The sequence below is a fragment of the Silurus aristotelis genome (genome assembly GCF_946808225.1).
Source record: "Silurus aristotelis genome assembly, chromosome: 2".
Lineage (NCBI taxonomy): Eukaryota > Metazoa > Chordata > Actinopteri > Siluriformes > Siluridae > Silurus > Silurus aristotelis.
Window position 1 is genome coordinate 10,035,161 of NC_139575.1, and position 21,245 is coordinate 10,056,405.

At 37.3% G+C, this 21,245-nt stretch overlaps 1 protein-coding gene across 1 annotated transcript in view; it reads right to left on the reverse strand.

Annotated features, from left to right (window-relative positions):
- Positions 1-567: 567 nt before the first annotated feature.
- ghrhrb (growth hormone releasing hormone receptor b) overlaps positions 568-21,245 on the reverse strand; it is a 49,401-nt gene continuing 28,723 nt past the window's right edge. The window contains exons 3-13 of the mRNA XM_083567456.1: positions 19,575-19,682; positions 13,904-13,998; positions 9,141-9,238; positions 8,784-8,916; positions 8,413-8,566; positions 6,892-6,952; positions 5,739-5,808; positions 5,563-5,654; positions 4,637-4,766; positions 4,051-4,092; positions 568-1,559 (exon numbers count right to left, since the gene is read on the reverse strand). Coding sequence (XP_083423582.1) covers positions 1,377-1,559; positions 4,051-4,092; positions 4,637-4,766; positions 5,563-5,654; positions 5,739-5,808; positions 6,892-6,952; positions 8,413-8,566; positions 8,784-8,916; positions 9,141-9,238; positions 13,904-13,998; positions 19,575-19,682 — 1,166 coding nt within the window. The 3' untranslated portion in view covers positions 568-1,376. The remainder of the gene's footprint in view (positions 1,560-4,050; positions 4,093-4,636; positions 4,767-5,562; positions 5,655-5,738; positions 5,809-6,891; positions 6,953-8,412; positions 8,567-8,783; positions 8,917-9,140; positions 9,239-13,903; positions 13,999-19,574; positions 19,683-21,245) is intronic.

The window sequence follows — 21,245 nt, forward strand, 5'->3', positions numbered from 1 at the left end:
AGAGAATGCCAAGAGTGTGCAAAGCAGTAATCAAAGCAAAAGGTGGCTACTTTGAAGAACCTAGAATATGATATTTTTCAGTTGTTTCACACTTTTTTGTTATGTATATAATTCCATATATAATTCCACGTGTTAATTCATAGTTTTGATGCCTTCAGTGTGAATCTACAATTTTCATAGTCATGAAAATAAAGGAAACTCTTTGAATGAGAAGGTGTGTCCAAACTTTTGGTCTGTACTGCATATTAAGTTTGTAATCTAGCATACCAGTATAGATTTATTCATTGCTAGAGACTCAACGCACTTTTGTACGACCTTCTGGATAAGGGCGTCTGCTAAATGTCGCAAATGTTAATGTAAATCTCCACAAATGTACTCAAAAAACGAATGGAACATCTTCCCAGAAGAGTGGAGGTTATTATAACAACAAATGGGGACTACAGGTGGATTGGGATGTTTAAAAAGCACATACAAATCCTATAGTCAGGTGTCCATAAACCTTTGTCCATATAGTGTATTAGCAAAACTAGGAGGTTTTCTGTTACTGCAGTGAATACTGGTTTTAAGTTTTTGTTATTTTGCTTGTGTTTTTCTTCCACCTCACAGTTTCTCCACTTACTATATTGTTAAGATACTATATATTCCTATTTAATCTATATGTTACATACACTTTGTACTTCTTTGTGTTTATTTTTTTTATCAAAACTGTATCTAACAGTTAGCTAGATAACTTTCACCTGTTAGTGGTTTTAGCTAATATGTGTATCAGTCCACAGTACGATAAAATCCATCTATGACCCTGTTGCCTGTACCCCAGTTGCCTTTTCAAAGACAACTTTTGGTAAGAACTAAATCAATGCATACTGGGAACACCAATATGCTGTTTTGGATATGCTTTGATTGAGCTGTCTAGTGATCACAGTTTGGCCCTTGTTAAAGTTGCTCAGATCTTTACACTTGCTCATTTTACCTGCTTCCAACACAACAACTTGGAGAACGTCTAGGTTACGTATGTAACCCCAGTTTCCTAAAGGAACGAGACGCTGCATTGAAACGCGTTGAGAACGCGCCCAAGTGTTCCCAAAGCGTTTCGACGCAGCTCGAGTTCCTGAAAGGGAACTGGCTGTTCCCATGCTGCCAAAGATATCCCACCCCATTGTACTGAGGTAATCAATGTTATTCAGTTCACTTGGTTTTCATGTCATGGCTTATCGGTGTATGATTAAATCCAGTCTATGATTGTTTTTTTTCCATAAAATGTATAAAATGTATAATGTAAAACTAATACTCTTGGAATGAATAAATATGTTAAATATTGATATTAAACTATTATAGAGATTAGACAATCCTATGAAGGCGAGAGAAACAGGATGTCCTCAGACCAGTAAGATGCTGTTTTTGAGCTCAGCGGAAGGCTGCTCCTTTGGGCTGGATTTTTCCAGAACAGAAATCTGAGTGACGGTGCTGCTCTCCGTAAACAGTGTTCTCCTCCTCTTACTGTAACTCATGTAACCCTGCATCTGCCATTTCCACAGCCTTTTCTTCAGCTCTGCTTGCACCTAACACAGCACACAGAGACACACACACACACACACACACACACACACACACACACACACACACACACACACACACACACACACACACACACACACACACACATTTTCCTTACACCATTGACATTATACCATAACTTATGGCATTGGTTTGTCTGTATTAACAGTGCATACATTCAATACAGCAAAATACCATGCCATCTATTTTTGAGAAATATGTCTACAGTAGGGCTGCATCTATTAATTATTTTATTAATCAAATATTCTATCGTTTATGCCATCAATTATCAATTAATCGAATAATCGGATAAGAAGTACTTATTCTTTATTAAAGAGCAATACTAAATATACAAGAGAAAACAAGACGGGTCTCTTAACACGAACAAGTGATTTGTTTCCTATTTAGAAAAAGTTTAATTTTGGAATTGCAAACAAGAATATCTGAAAACTAAACCAATTTAGTGCATTTATAATATGGCCATATTACATCAAAATACAAATATATACATAAAAAATAATAAATAAAACTATAAAAATCTATTTCAAATGACCTTAAAAAGGGTAAACGCACTGTACGGGGTTTTCTTAATGTTTTCGTTTGAAATTATCCCAAACATTTGGAAACTTTCTTTGTCCTTTTCTTTGGCCTGAATCTTCTCCTCACCCTTCACTATTTTCTCCATGTTTCTCCATTTGTCATTCGACAGAGTCTTCTGTGCTGTTTGGAAGCCCGTTTCCTCCACATAAGAAAAAGTTTGTTTAATTCAGACTTTTTTCACGCAATTCAGACTTTATTTCTCACAATTCCAACTTTATTTCTCATAAACATCCAAAATTTCTGGTTCATTCACTGTAACCATGTTGTCGGATTGAAGTTTGAAGCTGTTGGTGTATGAACAAGGCTCCTCTGCTTCATCTGTCCTGTTCTGTCTCCTCCAGAGCTGATTGTTAGACAGAGTTCTCTCCAGGGATCATAGGCTTAGTCTGATACATTTTCAATGTGTAAAGATTTCTGGCCCTACAGAGGGAGTGACGCTGCCCGATTGGTTAAAAAAAAAGTAAGAATTGCGAGAAAAAAATTCAGAATTGTAGGGAAAAAAGTTGAATTTACAAGAAATAAAGTTGAAATTGCGAGAAAAAAAAGTCAGAATTAGGCAAATTTTATTTATTTATTTATTTTTGTGGAGGAAACGGACTTCCATAAAGTTTACCTGTCCAGAGAGCTCCAGAGTGTAGCAGGGGGTGCGTCAGTGAATGATTTGCCTTAATATTTCGCTTAATGTTTCGTTTAGTCCAGTACAAACGGCACACAGTTTCCTCATGGACCATTAATACTGACGCACCACCTTCCAAACTCAATGCTTTGTTTAGTCCAGACATGGGCAAACTACGGCCCGTTGGATTTATTAATCCGGCCCGCCAAACGTGACCAAATTCTATTAAAATAGGTATGGGTAAACATTGTTTACCCACGTTTCCCCTAAATATGTCACACTTCAGCTCCATTGACGTTGTTTGCGTGCAATACTCTCTTCTTCTCTTAAGAGAGCTTAATTTGATACTCTTTTAAAACTGCGACAGTTTCTGACAAACACCTCGGATCTATCCTGAGAATTGCCACAACAAAACTTACTCCAGACTTTGATGAACTGGCAAAATAAGCAGTTCAAGAACACTTTTGCCAAATCTCTAATGTTTTATATATATATATATATATATATATATATATATATATATATATATATATATATATATATATATATATATATATATATATATATATATGTATGTATGTATATGTATGACCTGGTAAAATTGTAAAATTTTAGAACCCATTGTGGCCCGTGAGTCAAAAAGTTTGCAGATCCCTGGTTTAGTCCATTCAACTACACACTTTTGTATTTAAATTACTGCATTGATCTATTTTTTTATTTGAAATTATTGATTTGTGTTATTGATTAATGTTGATAATTACTCGTTACTCAAAAAATCATTTCAGCCCCAGTCTACAGTATCTACAGGTGCACAAAGTTCAGAATTTACTTCGAAAGGCAATACTTCATTTGTATTTAATTCATATATTTACCAAACCCATACCAGCCAAATTATTTTATTTTTATGTTTAGTCAGTAAACATAATAAAATCTATGATATTAATTGCCCTATTATGTTTGCCTTCTAGTACTTCCTCATATTGCTATTAATGCATGTTAAATAAGTACAAATGTATTCAGTTTCCAGATTACAATTAAGTTCAATAATTACTACAACAAATGTTAAAATTTTGAATCAGGTTTGTTTTTTCTGCTCTCTTTCAAAGTCACAAAAAAACCACCAAAAAAACGGTTAAACACTTTGACATGCTTTGATATGTTTAAGTAAATTCTTTAGTATTACTTTCTAAAAGAAAAATTTAAAATTTAAATAAAATGAACAAAATCTTATGATTAAAATCTTTTTAACATTAAAATCCTTGATTTAGTTTGTGGCTTACCTCTCCATTGAGAAAACAGTATAACAGAGCCACAACAAAGCCCTGAAATAAAAGGAAACATTAATAATATCAAAAAATTGAATTTATCCATGGCATTTATTAAACTGATAATACAGTGTACACAATATTATTTATTTAAACAAATGTAAAACGTTGGCATCAAATACCGCACTCTACCATAGTGCAAAAGCTACACTCTATGGACAAAAGTTTGTGAATCCCATTCCTCATTAAGCTGTTATAAAAATCTTCACTAATATTAGAAGATGTTCCACTAAATTTTTAAGTGTTCCTGTGGAGATTGTGATCATTCCTCCACAAGGGATGTAGGGTGAGGAGGCCTGGGGTGTAGTCAGAGATCCAATTTATTCCCAAGGTGTTCAATAGAGTTGAGGTCAGATCACTAAAGCAAAGCATACAATGTCTGTTGTACATTGGTGTGCCTCCAACTTTGTTGTCACAGTTTGAGGAAAAAATAACACATATGACTGGAAAAGTCACAATTTTGTCCATATAGTGCATTAATCCTACACAAGTCCTTTGTGCGATTACTAGATGCGACCACTAGAGGACAATGTCTATAAACCTGAAATGATCCCAGGCCGAGCTCAATGTAGAGACGAGCGTCCTCCCCTGTGTTCTCTGGCAGGAAAGCAAACACCATGTAATGCATGCCAAACAGTGGAATCAGGAACAGAGTAGACTTAGCCAGCCTCCTATAGATCCATCAGAGTGCAAGTCATTTAAAAAAAAAAAAAACATGAATACAACAGCATTAGGATGAATGATAATCATAATGAATGGTACAGTACATAGAAACATGCGGATTCTATAGATACGTCTTATATGAAACTTATGTCTAGAAACTGGACACACCAGAGAAAGCCCACATGAACAAATGAAACTCATGAAACAGCACAGTATCCTGAGCTAACAATTGAACCGGGAGGTGCAAACACACCGTTGTAGCCTGTTCCGACTAGCACTGTGAATGATTAGTGTTTGTAATTTTGAAACAACAAGATGATTGACTTACACACTTACACACTATTACACAATATCCAAGAATACCAAGGAAGAAAACTTATCATTTATTATAGATTAGATCAGTGTTAAATCAAATTTGTTTTTTTTTTTCCCTTTTTTTAATCATGTTTAAATCTTATCTACTGGTTTATTTAATTGCTTCAATGTGTGTGACGTGGATTAAGATGATACAGATCCTGTGCTAAATAAAGGACACAAACTGAATCAAAGCATGCTGCCATCATTCCTCTAATCCTCAAATAGTTTGTTAAGATTATATTTGCAAAGATAAAAAAAAGAGTACGAATATTTTCAGATATCAATATTGGATAGTGTGCCAAATTGGAAAAAAAGGAGTTGATATCATACTGGGCATCTAAATTTTTTTTTTTTTATAGTTAATTCTAGGATATATGGATTTAACATAAAATCCATATATCCTGGCGCATTCGTTTCTTCGCCATGAAAACAGAGAGAAGCTCTTACGTAAAGTGACTGCTGTCATTGCCTCCAACTCCGGGAGACTTCAACTTCTCCACAAGTATCCTGATCACATTGATGAAGATGATAAAGTTCACCTGGGCCACATAACACGAACAAGAAACTTGTTAAAGATCAATGTACTTCTTTGGTCATCTGATGTACTGTAAGTATTTACTTACCAGAAGAGATACTGTAATCGGCCCTTTTATGATCCACCAAATGAAGGCGATATCCGTATCGTCCCAGCACCTTCACCATTACCACAGCATGAGAGTAAACACAGCCGTTTAGAAAGAGTTATTTCCCACACGCACTCTGCACACTTCACTCGGTCATTGATCAGGGCTAGTTGCTAAAGTACTGGCATTTTCTTTAATCGAGACAATAAACTGCACCTTTTATAAAATGTATTTACATGTAAACTCAATTTTTATCAAACTATTTATCAGATACACACACATTGATCTCCAATACATTATAGTGCACAGGAGGACATATTCAGAGTGGAGTAATGAGCACATAGAGAGGGTTTAATACCAAAACTGTGTACATCAGACACAGTTTAAGAGCTGAAATATAATTAGAGATTCTTTGCATGATATTGAAGAGTGAGGAGCAGTTTCCAATGCCTCAGTTAAATGTAACCAAAAATAAAAATAATGGAAAGGCAAAGTAAAGTCAATACATACGACACTGTTAATTACTCATGCAGTGAAAAAGAATTCTGCTTATTCAGTCTGCATTTTAGAATCCATAATTATTTGATAGTGTTTGTAGGTGGTGGTTTAGTGCTGAAAAGCCCAGACACCTTAGACACCTCAACTCAAGAACATTCTGGCAACTTGGAGACATACAGTAAACAACATACAGGTATTTTGAATAATCTGCCTGGAATAAACCGACTATAAATATCAGGAATTTTCCAGCACATAAATATTCATATTAGTTTAGAATTTATGTTGTTGATATACTGTATGTGTATGATATAATGCTAAATATTATATGTCTAAGATGTTATGCTTGTCGTGTCCCTTGTACTGATTAAATAATGAAATATTAATGAAATAATTCACTACTGAGAACATACAAAGTACATTTACAAGCCTTTTTCATGTCAAATGAACCTATGACCATCGTTAGACCTATAATTAAAAAATTAGCCAGTATTGTTGAATGATTTACTTCATGCAGCCTATGATTTGAAAGTATTTTCTTAAGGCTGATCAGATTTGGTCCTTCACAAGCTTCTTTCCATAAAACATATTTACACAGACACAGCAAATACTATCGAGATTTCTCAACTAAACTGTTTAGAAACTAAACCAGTCTTACCCCTTGTTATCATAGAAATTTCTGGCCAGAACCCAAATAGTCAAAACGGTTGTTGGAAGACCTGAAAGACAGAACACAATCAAAAAAGAAGTTATCCAAAATTTTACCATGCTATAGTATTTGTCATGTTTTAATTTAAGTCTACAAGTGTTATATTAAAATGCTGAAAATGTAGAGGCTTATTTTATAGTATTTATATAATATTTATAGCACAGGCAACTGTACAAAATTTACAAATGTAAAAAGATACAAATACAGCACAGTGGTATCTTAATGTTGTATACACAGTACACATGCTCATTTGGCTGAGCTGAAGATAAAGTGTGTTGCCCAACCGTCACAGTTTAGCAGTGCTAAGTTTGAACACACAACCTTTTCATCTGCGTTCCTGAAGCTGTTCACCACAATTACACAACAAAAATTACTCTACTGCTACCTGATTTTGATCTACTGCTCCCACTCAATTACATCCATTAAAACAGTGCCTTAATACAAGGCTCTATGGATTTTGAGTAACACAAAGTTAACTGTCCAAGTCCAAGCTCCACCAAACTGTCCTAGATTTGTCCTTGAGCAAGATCTAACTCAGCTGTATCATGCCTTGTGCAAAAAAGCAAATATATATGTCATTGCATGTTATTTATATTACAGTATTTTTCTGAAAATTCGTTTTACGTTTTTTTTTTTTTACTGGTTGCCAAGAAATGACTACAAAATCCACACATCATTATATTACTAAGTATTACTGAATACTGAATGTGATTTATTCTTGCAATTATTTTATTTGTAGCTACTTAATTATATATGTGCTGTTGTATAGTTTAGACTCTTTCATGATTCCTTAAAATTGTTAAACCAGAGGTGCCTAGACCTTTTTTGTATAAAGGGTCAAAAGTCAAACTTGATTGAGGGCCATGGGCCACGAGTAATTGTTGCATAAATGTAATTGTTCTCGCCGCCATAGTTTAAAAACGCTGAAGAATGTTTTGCTGAAAGAAATTATATCCTTCCAAAACAGTCGACAATTTCCTTTTGTCCATAATTAGCTGTTCATTCATTGTCACAAAGCATGATGTACCTGCACCATGAGGTATGAATGTACATTAAATAAAACAAAGTCAAATTTACTTTTATTCTCTACATTTAATTAAAATGTATATTTTTTACAGCTCAAAAATAAAACAAATTTTTTTGTTGAATTAGAAATAAAAAAAATTGTCAATGGCATTTTTTAAAAATGTTTTTCCCCCACTTCTCATATGTGGTATGGCTGGCCAAATCAAGGTCACCCCACACCACCCCACTTCGGCCCCCATGCCCTAGCTTTCGCACTTCTGTTAAAACAGTTCAGTACAGCTAAATACTCATGAAGATATATCTTATATATTATATATAGCAACCACAATATATAAGATATATAAGATATATCTTATATATTGTGGTTGCTATTAATCGTTTCATCCCTATTTTATCCACTGCGTTATACATCTGCATTGATTAAAAATATCTGTTTATGCTTACCCCAGCCGATAAGGATGTACCACCAAAAATACTTCTTTTGTGAGACAAATGTGAGAGCAAGCAAGGTCTGTAAGTACATGCCCTCCACCAGGAGCCAGAAGTAATTAGCAAGGATGCTAAACTGGAAAAAAGCCACTGCTCCCTTACATGATGCCTACAAAGTAAGAGGAATGAAAAACGGAGAAATGACCATAAAACACTGACTGCTGTAGTTATTTTGGTAAACTAAATATGCAAAACACATCAAATGCTATACAATATGTAAACAGTTCAGGTTAGGTAACAGTTGCCAGTTAGCTCTGAGTAAAGAATTACTCATTGTAACATGACCGTATTTTGAGAGTTTGTTGTTTAGATTTAAAAAGTCTTACTGTAGACATGAAACAGTGGTCCTGGGTTTCATCGGTAAAGAGAACGGCATCTTTAATAAAGACTGCGCTAGCTCTCAGGATGAAGGAGGAAAACAGGTTGATATGGATGTAGTTTCTTGTACAGTGGAACTTCCTGTTTTAAAATTGAAAAACACAAAATCGTTCTTATGTTTACAAATCATTTCGAATATAAGAAGTGATCCGTGCTGCATGCTTCTTTATATGAAGCAACACAACTATATTATGTTGCTATGTTTTTAATTATTTACTTTGTAATATGTGTTCAGATTTAAAAGGCAGAATGAATTATGTCATGCACTTCAACTCAACTTAATGTATGTGTATGTGTTGTAATACCTGAATGCTGTAAAGACGAAGATGGCTGATATGAGGGAGATGAGAGAGGTAGCATAGCCTACGGTGTACACCTGCCTGAATGTCGAAAAATATGAGGTCTGGAAAAGAAAAATAAGAGTAATAATGTGCAGCAGAGTTTCCATCACATCCAAAATATAATAGATTTTTTCATAGGTTAAGCAATTTGTACAGATTTTTCTTCTTCTTTACACACAGTTTGGTTTAATAAATCTTGTCAAAACTGAATTGATTAATTCAAGCCACTAAAAGGAAAAAACCCTAACCAGTGAAAATTAAATCTGCCTTCCTAGGAACGTCGTATTGTGTTCTAGGCTGCGGTAATGAGTTTGTTTGCATTAGGGCCACGTTCCACTGTTAGTCTTGATCTTCTCCTTATTTTGTGTGTGTGATTTATTCATGCATAAAGGCCTTGATAAGTGTGTGTGTGTATATGTGTGTGTATATGTGTGTGTGGGGGTGTTGGTGTGTTGTTGAGGCTTATCATATGAGCACTCTTAATGCAAGGCAGTGTTCCTGAGCTATCATTAGCATCTGATTGAATATTTAGGCATATTTATAAAGTGCTTAATAGATGAAAAAGGATAGAAGGAGTGCAAAGGTAGAACAGTGTGGGGGCAGGAGCTCAGGAAGCACATCTTCATCTTTGTCATTAATCTCAATCTGTCTGTTTCCATTTCTTTTATTGTGTGCTACCTTTTAAAAGAAATGCAAACATTTTCTTGTCCAGATTCACTTACACTCTCTCTCACACACTCACACTAAATGACTCTGGAGGTGTTAAGTCATGTATTTCACTGAATTCTCTACTAGGGCTTGAGTGGGAAACATAGGGGTGATGTACACAATTTAGAAAAACATAGTCAAACAAAAACTTTCACAAATCAGCTGCTTGTTAAACTGCCATCCTTCTTGTCCATCCACTTTGGAATAATGTATTTATACAACAACACATTTGTTGATCATTGCAATAAATGTACTGCATATTTAAAATGTCCCCACCACAAGGTCACAAGGATGAATAAAAACGTCATGTCAAAAGAAATAAATCGGGGTAAAAATCAGAGTTGCCAACTTGAATTGTTTCCAATTCAACAAGAGGCTCTAACCTTCCCAAGATACAAACCGATAGTCTGGCCAGGATGTCTAATGCCAGATAAGATGTAAATCTAATATTGGTCAGTAATTCTGAATGATGTGCCATTTCTACTCTGATTAGCCAATGTGTGCTTCATATATGACATGACATGACATAACATCTTCTCCCGCTTATCTGAGGCCGGGTCGCGGGGGCAGCAGTCTAAGCAGAGATGCCCAGACTTCCCTCTCCCTAGACACTTCTTCCAGCTCTTCCGGGGGGACACTGAGGCGTTCCCAGGCCAGCCGGGAGACATAGTCTCTCCAGCGTGTCCTAGGTCTTCCCCGGGGTCTCCTCCCAGTGGGACGCGCCCGGAACACCTTCCCAGGAAGGCGTCCAGGAGGCATCCGGAACAGATGCCCGAGCCACCTCAGCTGACCCCTCTCGATGTGGACGAGCAGCGGCTCTACTCTGAGCTCCTCCTGAGTGACCGAGCTTCTCACCCTATCTCTAAGGGATCGCCCAGCCACCCTGCGGAGAAAGCACATTTCGGCCGCCTGTACCCGGGATCTTGTCCTTTCGGTCATGACCCAGAGCTCATGACCATAGGTGAGAGTAGTAACGTAGATTGACCGGTAAATCGAGAGTTTCGCCTTGCGGCTCAGCTCTTTCTTCACCACGACAGACCGGTACATTGACCGCATTACTGCAGAAGCTGCACAGATCCGTCTGTCAATCTCCCGTTCCACCCTTTCCTCACTCGTGAACAAAACCCCAAGATACTTAAACTCCTCGGACCCCATACTCCCGGAGCACCCTCCACAGGCCGCCGTGAGGGACACAGTCGAATGCCTTTTCCAAATCCACAAAACACATGTGGACTGGTTGAGCAAACTCCCATGAACCCTCCAGCACCCTGTAGAGGGTATAGAGCTGGTCCAGTGTTCCACGGCCTGGACGAAAACCACACTGTTCCTCCTGAATCCGAGGCTCTACTATCGGCCGTATTCTCCTCTCCAGTAACCTGGCATAGAATTTCCCAGGTAGGCTGAGAAGTGTGATCCCCCTATAGTTGGAACACACCCTCCGGCCCCCCTTCCTAAAAAGAGGGACCACCACCCCGGTCTGCCATTCCAGAGGCACTGTCCCCGACCGCCACGTGATGCTGCAGAGGTGTGTCAGCCAAGACGGCCCCACAACATCCAGAGACTTGAGGTACTCAGGGCGGATCTCATCCACCCCCGGTGCCTTGCCACCGAGGAGTTTCTTTACTACCTCTGTGTCTTCAGCTTGGGTGATGGACGAGTCCACCTCTGAGCCCTCAGCCTCTGCTTCCTCAATGGAAGACGTGACGGCGGGATTGAGGAGATCCTCGAAGTATTCCTTCCACCGTCCAACGACATCCCCAGTTGAGGTCAACAGCTCCCCACCTCCACTGTCAACAGCATTGGTAGGGCACTGCTTCCCTCTCCTGAGGCGCCGGACGGTTTGCCAGAATCTCTTCGAGGCCAGCCGATAGTCCTTCTCCATGGCCTCACCGAACTCCTCCCAGGCCCGAGTGTTTGCCTCCACAACCACCCGGGCTGCAGTTCGCTTGGCCTGCCGGTACCTGTCAGCTGCCTCAGGACTCCCATAAGCCAACCAGGCCCGATAGGACTCCTTCTTCAGCTTGACGGCATCCCTTACTTCCGGTTGCCACCACTGGGTTCGGGGATTGCCGCCTCGACAGGCACCGGAGACCTTACGGCCACAGCTCCGAGCGGCCGCTTCAACAATGGAGGTGGAGAACATGGTCCACCGCCGAAGGTGGGAGTTGAAGATCTCTCTGACAGGAGACTCGGCCAAACGTTCCCAGCAGACCCTCACAGTACGCTTGGGTCTGCCAAGTCTGTCCAGCTTCCTCCCCCGCCATCGGATCCAACTCACCACCAGGTGGTGATCAGTTGACAGCTCCGCCCCTCTCTTTACCCGAGTGTCCAAGACATACGGCCGCAGGTCAGATGAAACGACCACAAAGTCGATCATCGACCTACGGCCTAGGGTGTCCTGGTGCCACGTGCACTGATGGACACCCTTATGCTTGAACATGGTGTTCATTATGGACAAACTGTAACTAGCACAGAAGTCCAATAACTGAACACCGCTCGGGTTCAGATCAGGGGGGCCGTTCCTCCCAATCACGCCCCTCCAGGTGTCACTGTCGCTGCCCACGTGGGCATTGAAGTCTCCCAGTAGAACGACGGAGTCCCCAGTCGGAGCACTGTCCAGCACCCCTACCAGAGACCCCAAGAAGGCCAGGTACTCTACACTGCCGTTTGGCCCGTAGGCACACACGACAGTGAGAGACATATCCCCGACCCGTAGGCGCAGGGAAACGACCCTCTCATTCACTTGGGTAAACTCCAACACATGGCGGCTGAGCTGGGGGCTATAAGCAAACCCACACCAGCCGGCCGCCTTTCACTATGGGCAACTCCAGAGTGGTGAAGAGTCCATCCTCTCTCGAGGAGTGTGGTTCCAGAGCCCAAGCCGTGCGTAGAGGTGATCCCGACTATCTCTAGTCGGAACCTCTCAACCTCACGCACAATCTCAGGCTCCTTCCCCGCCAGCGAGGTGACATTCCACGTCCCTAGAGCTAGCTTCCGTGTCCAGGGATCGGGTTGTCGAGGCCCCCGCCTTCGACTGCTGCCCGATCCTCTCAGCACCAGACCCTTACGGTCCCTCCTGCAGGTGGTGAGCCCATGGGAATGTGCTTCATATAGGATAGAGTAAAAGAATAACGTTATTATTCCACCTGCAAAATATCTCATGGACCTTCTGATGATGTGCTACTAATATTTTAGCAAACTAGACCTAAAATATCAGCTCAAATCAGATATAAGGTCTAGGGGGGGATTTTCACTTTATGTAGTCACCTGAATTGCCATTGATATACTGCATGAATCTACAGTTTAAAGGCCCCAGCATTATTTGTACACTATTCTGTGTCCTTTTGAGAAGGCCATTAGTCGAAGCTGAAGTTCAAGAAAGTTCATTTCTTTCCTATAACAGAACATCTGGTTGTGCTCTCTTACATAATATTGTACACTAAACAAAATTATATACGCAACACTTTTGTTATTGTCCCCATTTTTCATTAACTAAACTCTAAGACTTTTTCTATGTACACAAAAAGCCTATTTCTCTCAAATATTGTTCACAAATCTGTCTAAATATGTGTTAGTCAGCACTCCTCCTTTCATCAATTATCCATCCACCTCACAGGTGTGGCATATCAAGATGCTGATTAGACAGCATGATTATCGCACAGGTGTTCCTTAGGCTGGCCACGATAAAAGGCCACTCTTAAATGTGCAGTTTTAACACACACACAATGCCACAGATGTTTTTAAGGGAGCATGCTATTGGCATGCTAACTGCAGGAATGTCCACCAGAGCTGTTGGTCGTGAAATGAATGCTCATTTCTCTACCATAAACCGCTTTCAAAGGCGTTTCAAAGAATTTAGCAAAACATTCAACCGGCCTCACAACCACATCCAGCAACTCCGCACAGCCATTGAAGAGGAGTTTCATTTATTGGACCAACATTCTACAGGTCACAATCAACAACCTGATCAACTCTATGCGAAGGAGATGTGTTGCATGCATGTGGCAAATGGTGGTCACCTCAGTTCCTTCCACCGTTGGTAATATACAAGCATTCTCATATGATGGGTGAAGGTCACTCCAGCCATTCCTTGTGCAGTTCCGGTATATGTAACCTGAAACAAACGAACAACAAACAAAGTACGTAAAGTATAATTTTTAACTTTGAAAACAAAATATTCAAAATCCTAAATGGAATAAGTAGAATGTATAATAACAAGGATTACTAGCAAGATTTGTCATGCTTGGCCCTTTATTTGTTTAAAACTACAGAATGCACAGTGCAAATTAAATCTCCATTCCTAAGAAGACACTTCATGTGTGGACACTCAAAGCCTCTGTAATGATGATAGTCACCCTTCTATGGAGCGCAGTGCTATGAATAGGATTAGCTTTATTTCTTTTGATTTTATTATAATTTCCGTTGTTGCGATTGTTTCTCTGTTGTGTCATTCGTCCCAGAAATGAATTCACTGGCTGGCATGCTGAGCTATAAGCTCTGTTTTTGGCATTACATTCTGGATTAAAGGCCTCTATGCACAGCTCACACTACAAGAAGATTTACTCCTTCAGTCTAGTGACAAAAAAGTGACGAAGAGCCCTGCAGAAAGGATTCATAGAACTACAGCGGTAAATAAAAGTATAGTTCTGAATATTATGACCCTGAATATAAAAAAGGTGGATTAGGTAGGTTAAGGGGACAGAGATGGAGCAAAGAAGAGAGAGATGGTGAGTGAGTGAGCAATGCTGCTGTAATGTTTTATTCAACTGTGACAGAACAGACACATACAGCAAAAGAGGGTAAGAAAAAAAAAGAAAAAAGCAAGTGACAGGATGATGGAAATGCAGAAAGAAAAGTCATGCGGTCTTGACTTTTGGCTCACATGAGTTCTGACAGCTCTGAATGTGTACTTGTAAGTATAAGATTCACTTCCAAACAATGAAACAACTGACATCTAAACATCTCCAAATTTATTAATGTATTATATCACAATGCAATATAATTATTCACTGTAATAATTAAATATTTATTGTTAATCTCAAGAAAATTGAATATTATAAGAATATTATTTGGGAGCTACACCAGTCATAGCAGCCAGTTAACAAATAATAATCTTATGACAATGTGGCCAAATAAAGACAATAGATCCAGAAGAATCCACACTCAATGACAGCCTGTTTGTCAGCTGGCAAACAGGCTAATTTGTTTAAGCATATTTACATGTAATTTTATATTACATATTGCATAGCATTTTTCTTATTCTGCTTTATGCACTTAACAAGGTGTGTTGATCAGGGACATAGGCAATGTTGCCTAAAAGCAGTATAAGAAACCTTTGAACTGCCAGTACAGAGATTATTATGACAAATAAGAGCCACTTTTGGATCTTAGTAAAAGAGAACATCACCAGAAGAGAAATGTAATGGAAGTTAATTGGAATTTAATTATACAGTTCTGTATGCAGTAGACACGTTTTCCCTACACCACTGAATCCAATGACATTTATCATTTTATCTGTATTAAAGCCTTACAAACTTATAACCGAAACTGAGGAATATAACAGGAACTGAGGAACTTAATTTAATATTATATCAAATTCCTTCCTGATCGTTTCCATATCCATTTCCTCTAAAGTCTTGAGCATGTACACAAAACTTAACAGAGGCAAAGACGGAATAAAACTAGTGTGTGTAGAGCCTGAACAATAAAAGTGAGAATTAACAATTTTCTTATTCTTGCTGTGGAGTGATCACACACACACACACACACACACACAAACAGACACACACATATACACACACACATACACAGCAGAAATTAAAAAATGGTCGTCGCTCAACAATAGTTAAGAAGTCTTTTCCACTGGCCATTTTATTTTATTCTGTACATATTAATTACTATATCAAATATCTATTGATTGATTTTATTTTAATTATTAAGGTTTAAATATACTTCCTTCATCTTCAGCACTCATTTTATCCGGGTCAATTTCAATTTCAATAATCAATTTCTGGAACAGTGATAACTGTATAAAATATGTCCACCTGTGTAACTAATAATCTGGGAAATCAGTGTGTATAAATCTGACCAGTTTGACTTGGAACATGATTGTTTTTTCCAAGAAGCTGTACATAACAGAAGGGATAACTACAGGAAATGGGAAAAACTGCTAATAAAAGCAGTGAACATTATCGAGAAGCAGCTGCACTCAATCTGATTAGGAAATAAACTGGATGATGTGGGTGGACAGCATGTTGGAGCAGTAGGATTTCTGACGTCTTCATGTTTGATCTTGCAGCGAAGGATAATGCTGAACCCTGATAACCTGCGACCCACGCATACCCACTTATAACCTGACATAAACCTTGTGCAGTTAACATGCTAATCTAGCCCATGGCAATGAATAATGTGTCATAAAACAAACAAACAGTAAAAAAAAGTGTTAGACTTGTTGCATTCTGACAGAACTACAGGGTTCATTTTAACCATTAAACCCATGGCATATTATAAGATATCTATGCAATATTTGATAACTGCAGTGAAAAGAATAGGAATGTTTATCAAAGTTATCAGGAAAGTCTGAATTTTATTCTTGTGAATTTTTTCTTAGTTAAACACTTTAGTCGAATGAGTGTAGAATGGAATCAATATCATATCAATACACCGTATTCCGCCCTTTATTTAGATCATGATTACACGAAATGAATGCACTCATTAAAGTATCCACATAAATTTAACGCACAGGTTCTCAACATATTCGTTCACAATCGTTTAACAGGTTCTAATTTATAACCCAAAATACGGTCACCTGATTGTAAAAAGTTTTGTTATATATTTCTGTAAAACATTTCTGTATGTAATATTTGATAATAATTACAAGTTTTAACAAATAATCTTTTGACAAATATCATTACAATTAATAATATAATAACAGACATTGTTTCCATTATACATTCAATCTGGAATGCCAAATAATTTCGTGTGCCATGTGTCATTTTACATCCCTACAAAAAATGGACCAAAAATGGTGTAAGGGACTAAAAATGTTGAAAATTGTTTTTATAAAACTTTAAAACCAGTACAACTGGGCTTGAATATTGTTTACACTCGTTTTTTTTTTTCTGAATGTGCATTAGCCTCTTTCTTTTCCTATATTTCATATCCATTGTATTATCCTGTCTATTTCAGCTATACACAAATATAAGTCATGCTCAAGTGGGTGGTTTGGTGTTAGCTTGCCAATGGGAGTTTTTGTTCTTGCCTGTTGTTACTAGAATTAGCATAGCATGGCATGCATCACTCAGGTCTTTCACCCTGAGGCTAACGTAGGGAGAAAGCTGGCTGAATGCTTGCGCTTGTCTTTTGTGGTAAAAGGTCTAAGGTGATGTCTGATGGGAATGAAGAAGTATATACTAGCAGTGACTCATGGTGCTAACAAGCAACGCAACAACACCAACCTCCTCTGGCTCCTAGTGCTCTGCCTTTTTTCATGACCCCTTTGATTTTTCATTATTTTATTATTTTCTTGGCACCAAACATTTTGCACTGCATGAAGCAATATTACTTATTATTTATTTCATTTATACAGTTTGGGTTTTTTCTTCATCAGGGGAAATAGAAGCCCTTGCTAGTCATTATGTTATACTTTTGTAAGAAAGAGATTTGCTGTGGTACACTTTTGACTTATTTTAATTTTATGCTAATCTTTGATAGTGTTTACATAACATTTGTAATGGTTTTAGAGACAAGTGTAATAAATTATTGTCTCTTTCTCTCTCTCTCTCTCTCTCTCTCTCTCTCTCTCTCTCTCTCTATCTATCTATCTATCTATCTATCTATCTATCTATCTATCTATCTATCTATCTATCTATCTATCTATCTATCTATCTATTTTTCTATCTATCTATCTATCTATCTATCTATCTATCTATCTATCTGTCTGTCTGTCTGTCTGTCTGTCTGTCTGTCTGTCTGTCTGTCTGTCTGTCTGTCTGTCCAGCATAGAGTGCAGTCAGTGTTCAGTGTTAAATTCATCCCTAAGGTGTTCAGTAGGGTTGCGGTTACAGCTCTATAGAAGGCAAATTAAGATCTTACACTCCAAACCATGTAAATCTTAATCATGTAAAATCTTAATGGAACTAGCTTTGTGCACGTGGGCATTGTCATACTGGAACACGTTTTGGTCTCCTAGTTCAACTAAATGGAAAACGTAATAAAAATTTAATTATGACCATCACTTTTTGAATAAAAATGCATTTCAAATACATTTAATTTAATCGTGAAACCCAAAGATAGCACTTACATTAATAAATAATTTATAGATTAAAAAAAAAGAAAAACAAGAAAAAACACTACTCTATATTGACGAGAAAACAGTAATTATAATTATCCAATGAATCCAATAAGTCAGTTTGCATTTGGTGTCACTGACAGGAAAAATTATTATTAGGTAATTTATTATGTTCTTTTATTGTATTTACACATGTTGTAAATACATTATGTAACATTTCATTTTTTTTAAGTAATGGTTGATTCCTAGTATTTTTTTTCTGATGCAGTGATGCATTATAAAATAAGAATGAAAGATAAACATTTATTTAAAAACCATTAGGGTACTTAAAAACCGCACTCTTGCACTACTTGTCCAGTTTACTTTGTCTATTTGAGCATATTAAACAAGAACTGCAATTACTATCAGTGTTTCTATCTTTCCAGGATGTGTATCTTAATCAACACTGTTTAAATGTTTACTGAACACTAGAGAGTCCTCTGTGTCCTGGGTTTGGCACATTTATGGCCATCCACCAATTTGTGTATAAAGGCTGAGGCTGTAAAAGTCCTTTGTTTTCTCTAGCTTTCGGACTGTAAGGACACAGAGCTTCGCACAAAGGAAACTGCACAGCATCATTTTATTCAGGTTGGTTCTGAAGAGGACAGTGATGTTTGACAGCTGTTTAAAGTGGTTGTAGTGTTTGACAAATACACTCAGTGCAATGTACAGAAGTCTAGTTGAAGCTGGTTTTCTAATAGCCATAGTAAATAATCAGCAGATATGCATTGCATCATGCTGTGTGTAATCTGTGTGTAAAAAAATAAATCTTTTAAATACATTAAATTATTAAGAAAGTCAACACAAAAGAGCATAGTGTTAAAAAACTAATTAAAGACGGAGTGGTGCGCTGCAGCTCGACACATAGTAGAGCTAAATTTTTAACGGATTATTTTTTATATAACTGCCGATATTGAGATGTTTTGTTTCTCTTACATCACAGTAAACTGTTACAGATAACACTACCTTTTTAGGTAAAACATGAGAAATATTTTTTTCCATTTAGAGTTATGTTTAATATTGTGGAACCTCCAAAAGATACTGTAAGCAAGTTCCTCTTATCATTTATGTTATAACAGTTATAAACAGTTGATCCCCACCAACCTCATTTTCTTGGTCTCTTAATTTTAATATGTTAGACAGGAAAATGTAACAATTTTTTGTTTATTGAGAAGCTTTGTCAGAAAGCTAAAAACAATGGACTCTCTGGAGCGTGTAAATGATTAATATGCAAATGCATGCATTAATATATGTCATGCAGCTGGCACTACTGTAGAAAATTATTCAGCACCTCTTGGCCAATCAGAATGGACAATGGTGATGTGCTATTAGCAGAGATAAAGGAGCAAATGAGGGATTACCGTTGTTGTTGGCGAAGAGTTGGGAAACTTCGGAACAAGAGATATTAACCACTTTGCCAACTTCAGCTCTGTACCAGCAACGGATCTCATCCCACTCAGTTCGGCAGCCTAAAAAGCAGGAACACATTCAGAAATAATAACAATAAAACAATAAAAAAAATACAACAAAAAACAAAGCAAAACTTTTTATATTTTAAGACATTTTACAGCAGTGTACACCACAGAAATGCTGCAAAATCCCCAAACAGAAACACAAAATAAAGGCCAGTAAGGCTTCTGAACATAAGAAAGCACATGCTCAAACAAGTCAGACAGGATGTGTGCTAAAATATAGACAGAATATTTGTGCTCAAAACCAAAAACCTGCTTCAAACCAGGCATAAGTACAGTGCTTTAGCTCTTTAAAGTTTATACAATAAAATGTCAAACGATAATCCAAGGATTTAATCCATAAATCATTACACTTCTATTAAACACATGAGTCTCTGAGAGAGACAGCAGCATGGTGAGGTTGTGATGATGGCTTCAGGAAGTCATTCATGGAAAGAAATGTTAAATGTAAAGCATTCATTACAGGAAGAAGCCATTAATCTTCCCAACATGATGTACAAATTGAGTGGCTCATTAAGCAAGAGCTATTTGTAGACAGTATGGCGTTTTAAAGCCAATACCAAAATTTAGAAAATATTGCATGCTTCATGCTTGATAGTGCAAAATTTTATTAAAAACAAAATGCACTGATTTAAAAATCTCAAATTAATATTCTATCAAAATGTTTAAACTGAGAATATAATGTATTTCATTTTAAGGAAAAAAAAAACAAGGTCATTTTGAATTTGATAGCTGCAAAGTCTCATTATGCACCAAATGTTTTTATATTTTAAAAGGTCTAGACGGCAGGCAGGCCAGGTCAGCACCCAGATTATTCTACTATGAAGTCATGCTATTGTAATAGATGCAGTGTGCAGTTAGCATTGTCTTGCTCAAATATGAAAAGCCTTCCCTGAAAAAGATTTAGTAATTTAGTAGTATTTTCTGGATGGAAGTATTTGTTGGAGCCTTTCGAAACGTGCAAGTTGCCCATTCCACCGGCAAAAATTCCCTCATGTTTGCAGTTAAACCGTATTACATTCTATAACTCAAAAGTATAAAAATCATACTGTGCACAATCCAAATAACAGACCTTTGGATCCCATTCATGTATTTCCTCCTACATATTCCTATAGCAAATCTTTAAATCATAGCCAAGAAAACTGGTTATACGACAGCACCATGACTGACAATGCGCTTAATAACTTATAAGAATAACTTAAGTGCTTAAGTGCTATCAAATTTGTTTTTCAACCCCAATTCCAAAAATGTTGGAAAAGAGTAAACTGTAAATAAAAACAAAATGCAATGATTTGAAAATCTTATAAACTTATATTTTATTTACAAAAGAACATAAACATATAAAATTTTTAAACTAAGGAAATGTTCCTTTTGAAAGATAGGGCAATATTGGGGCATATAGGGCAATATTGGGGCATATAGGGCAATATTGAATTTGATGCCTGCAACTAGTGCAAATTTGCATTTACCATCAATATTCAGACAGCAATGTATATATATATATATATATATATATATATATATATATATATATATATATATATATATATATATATATAT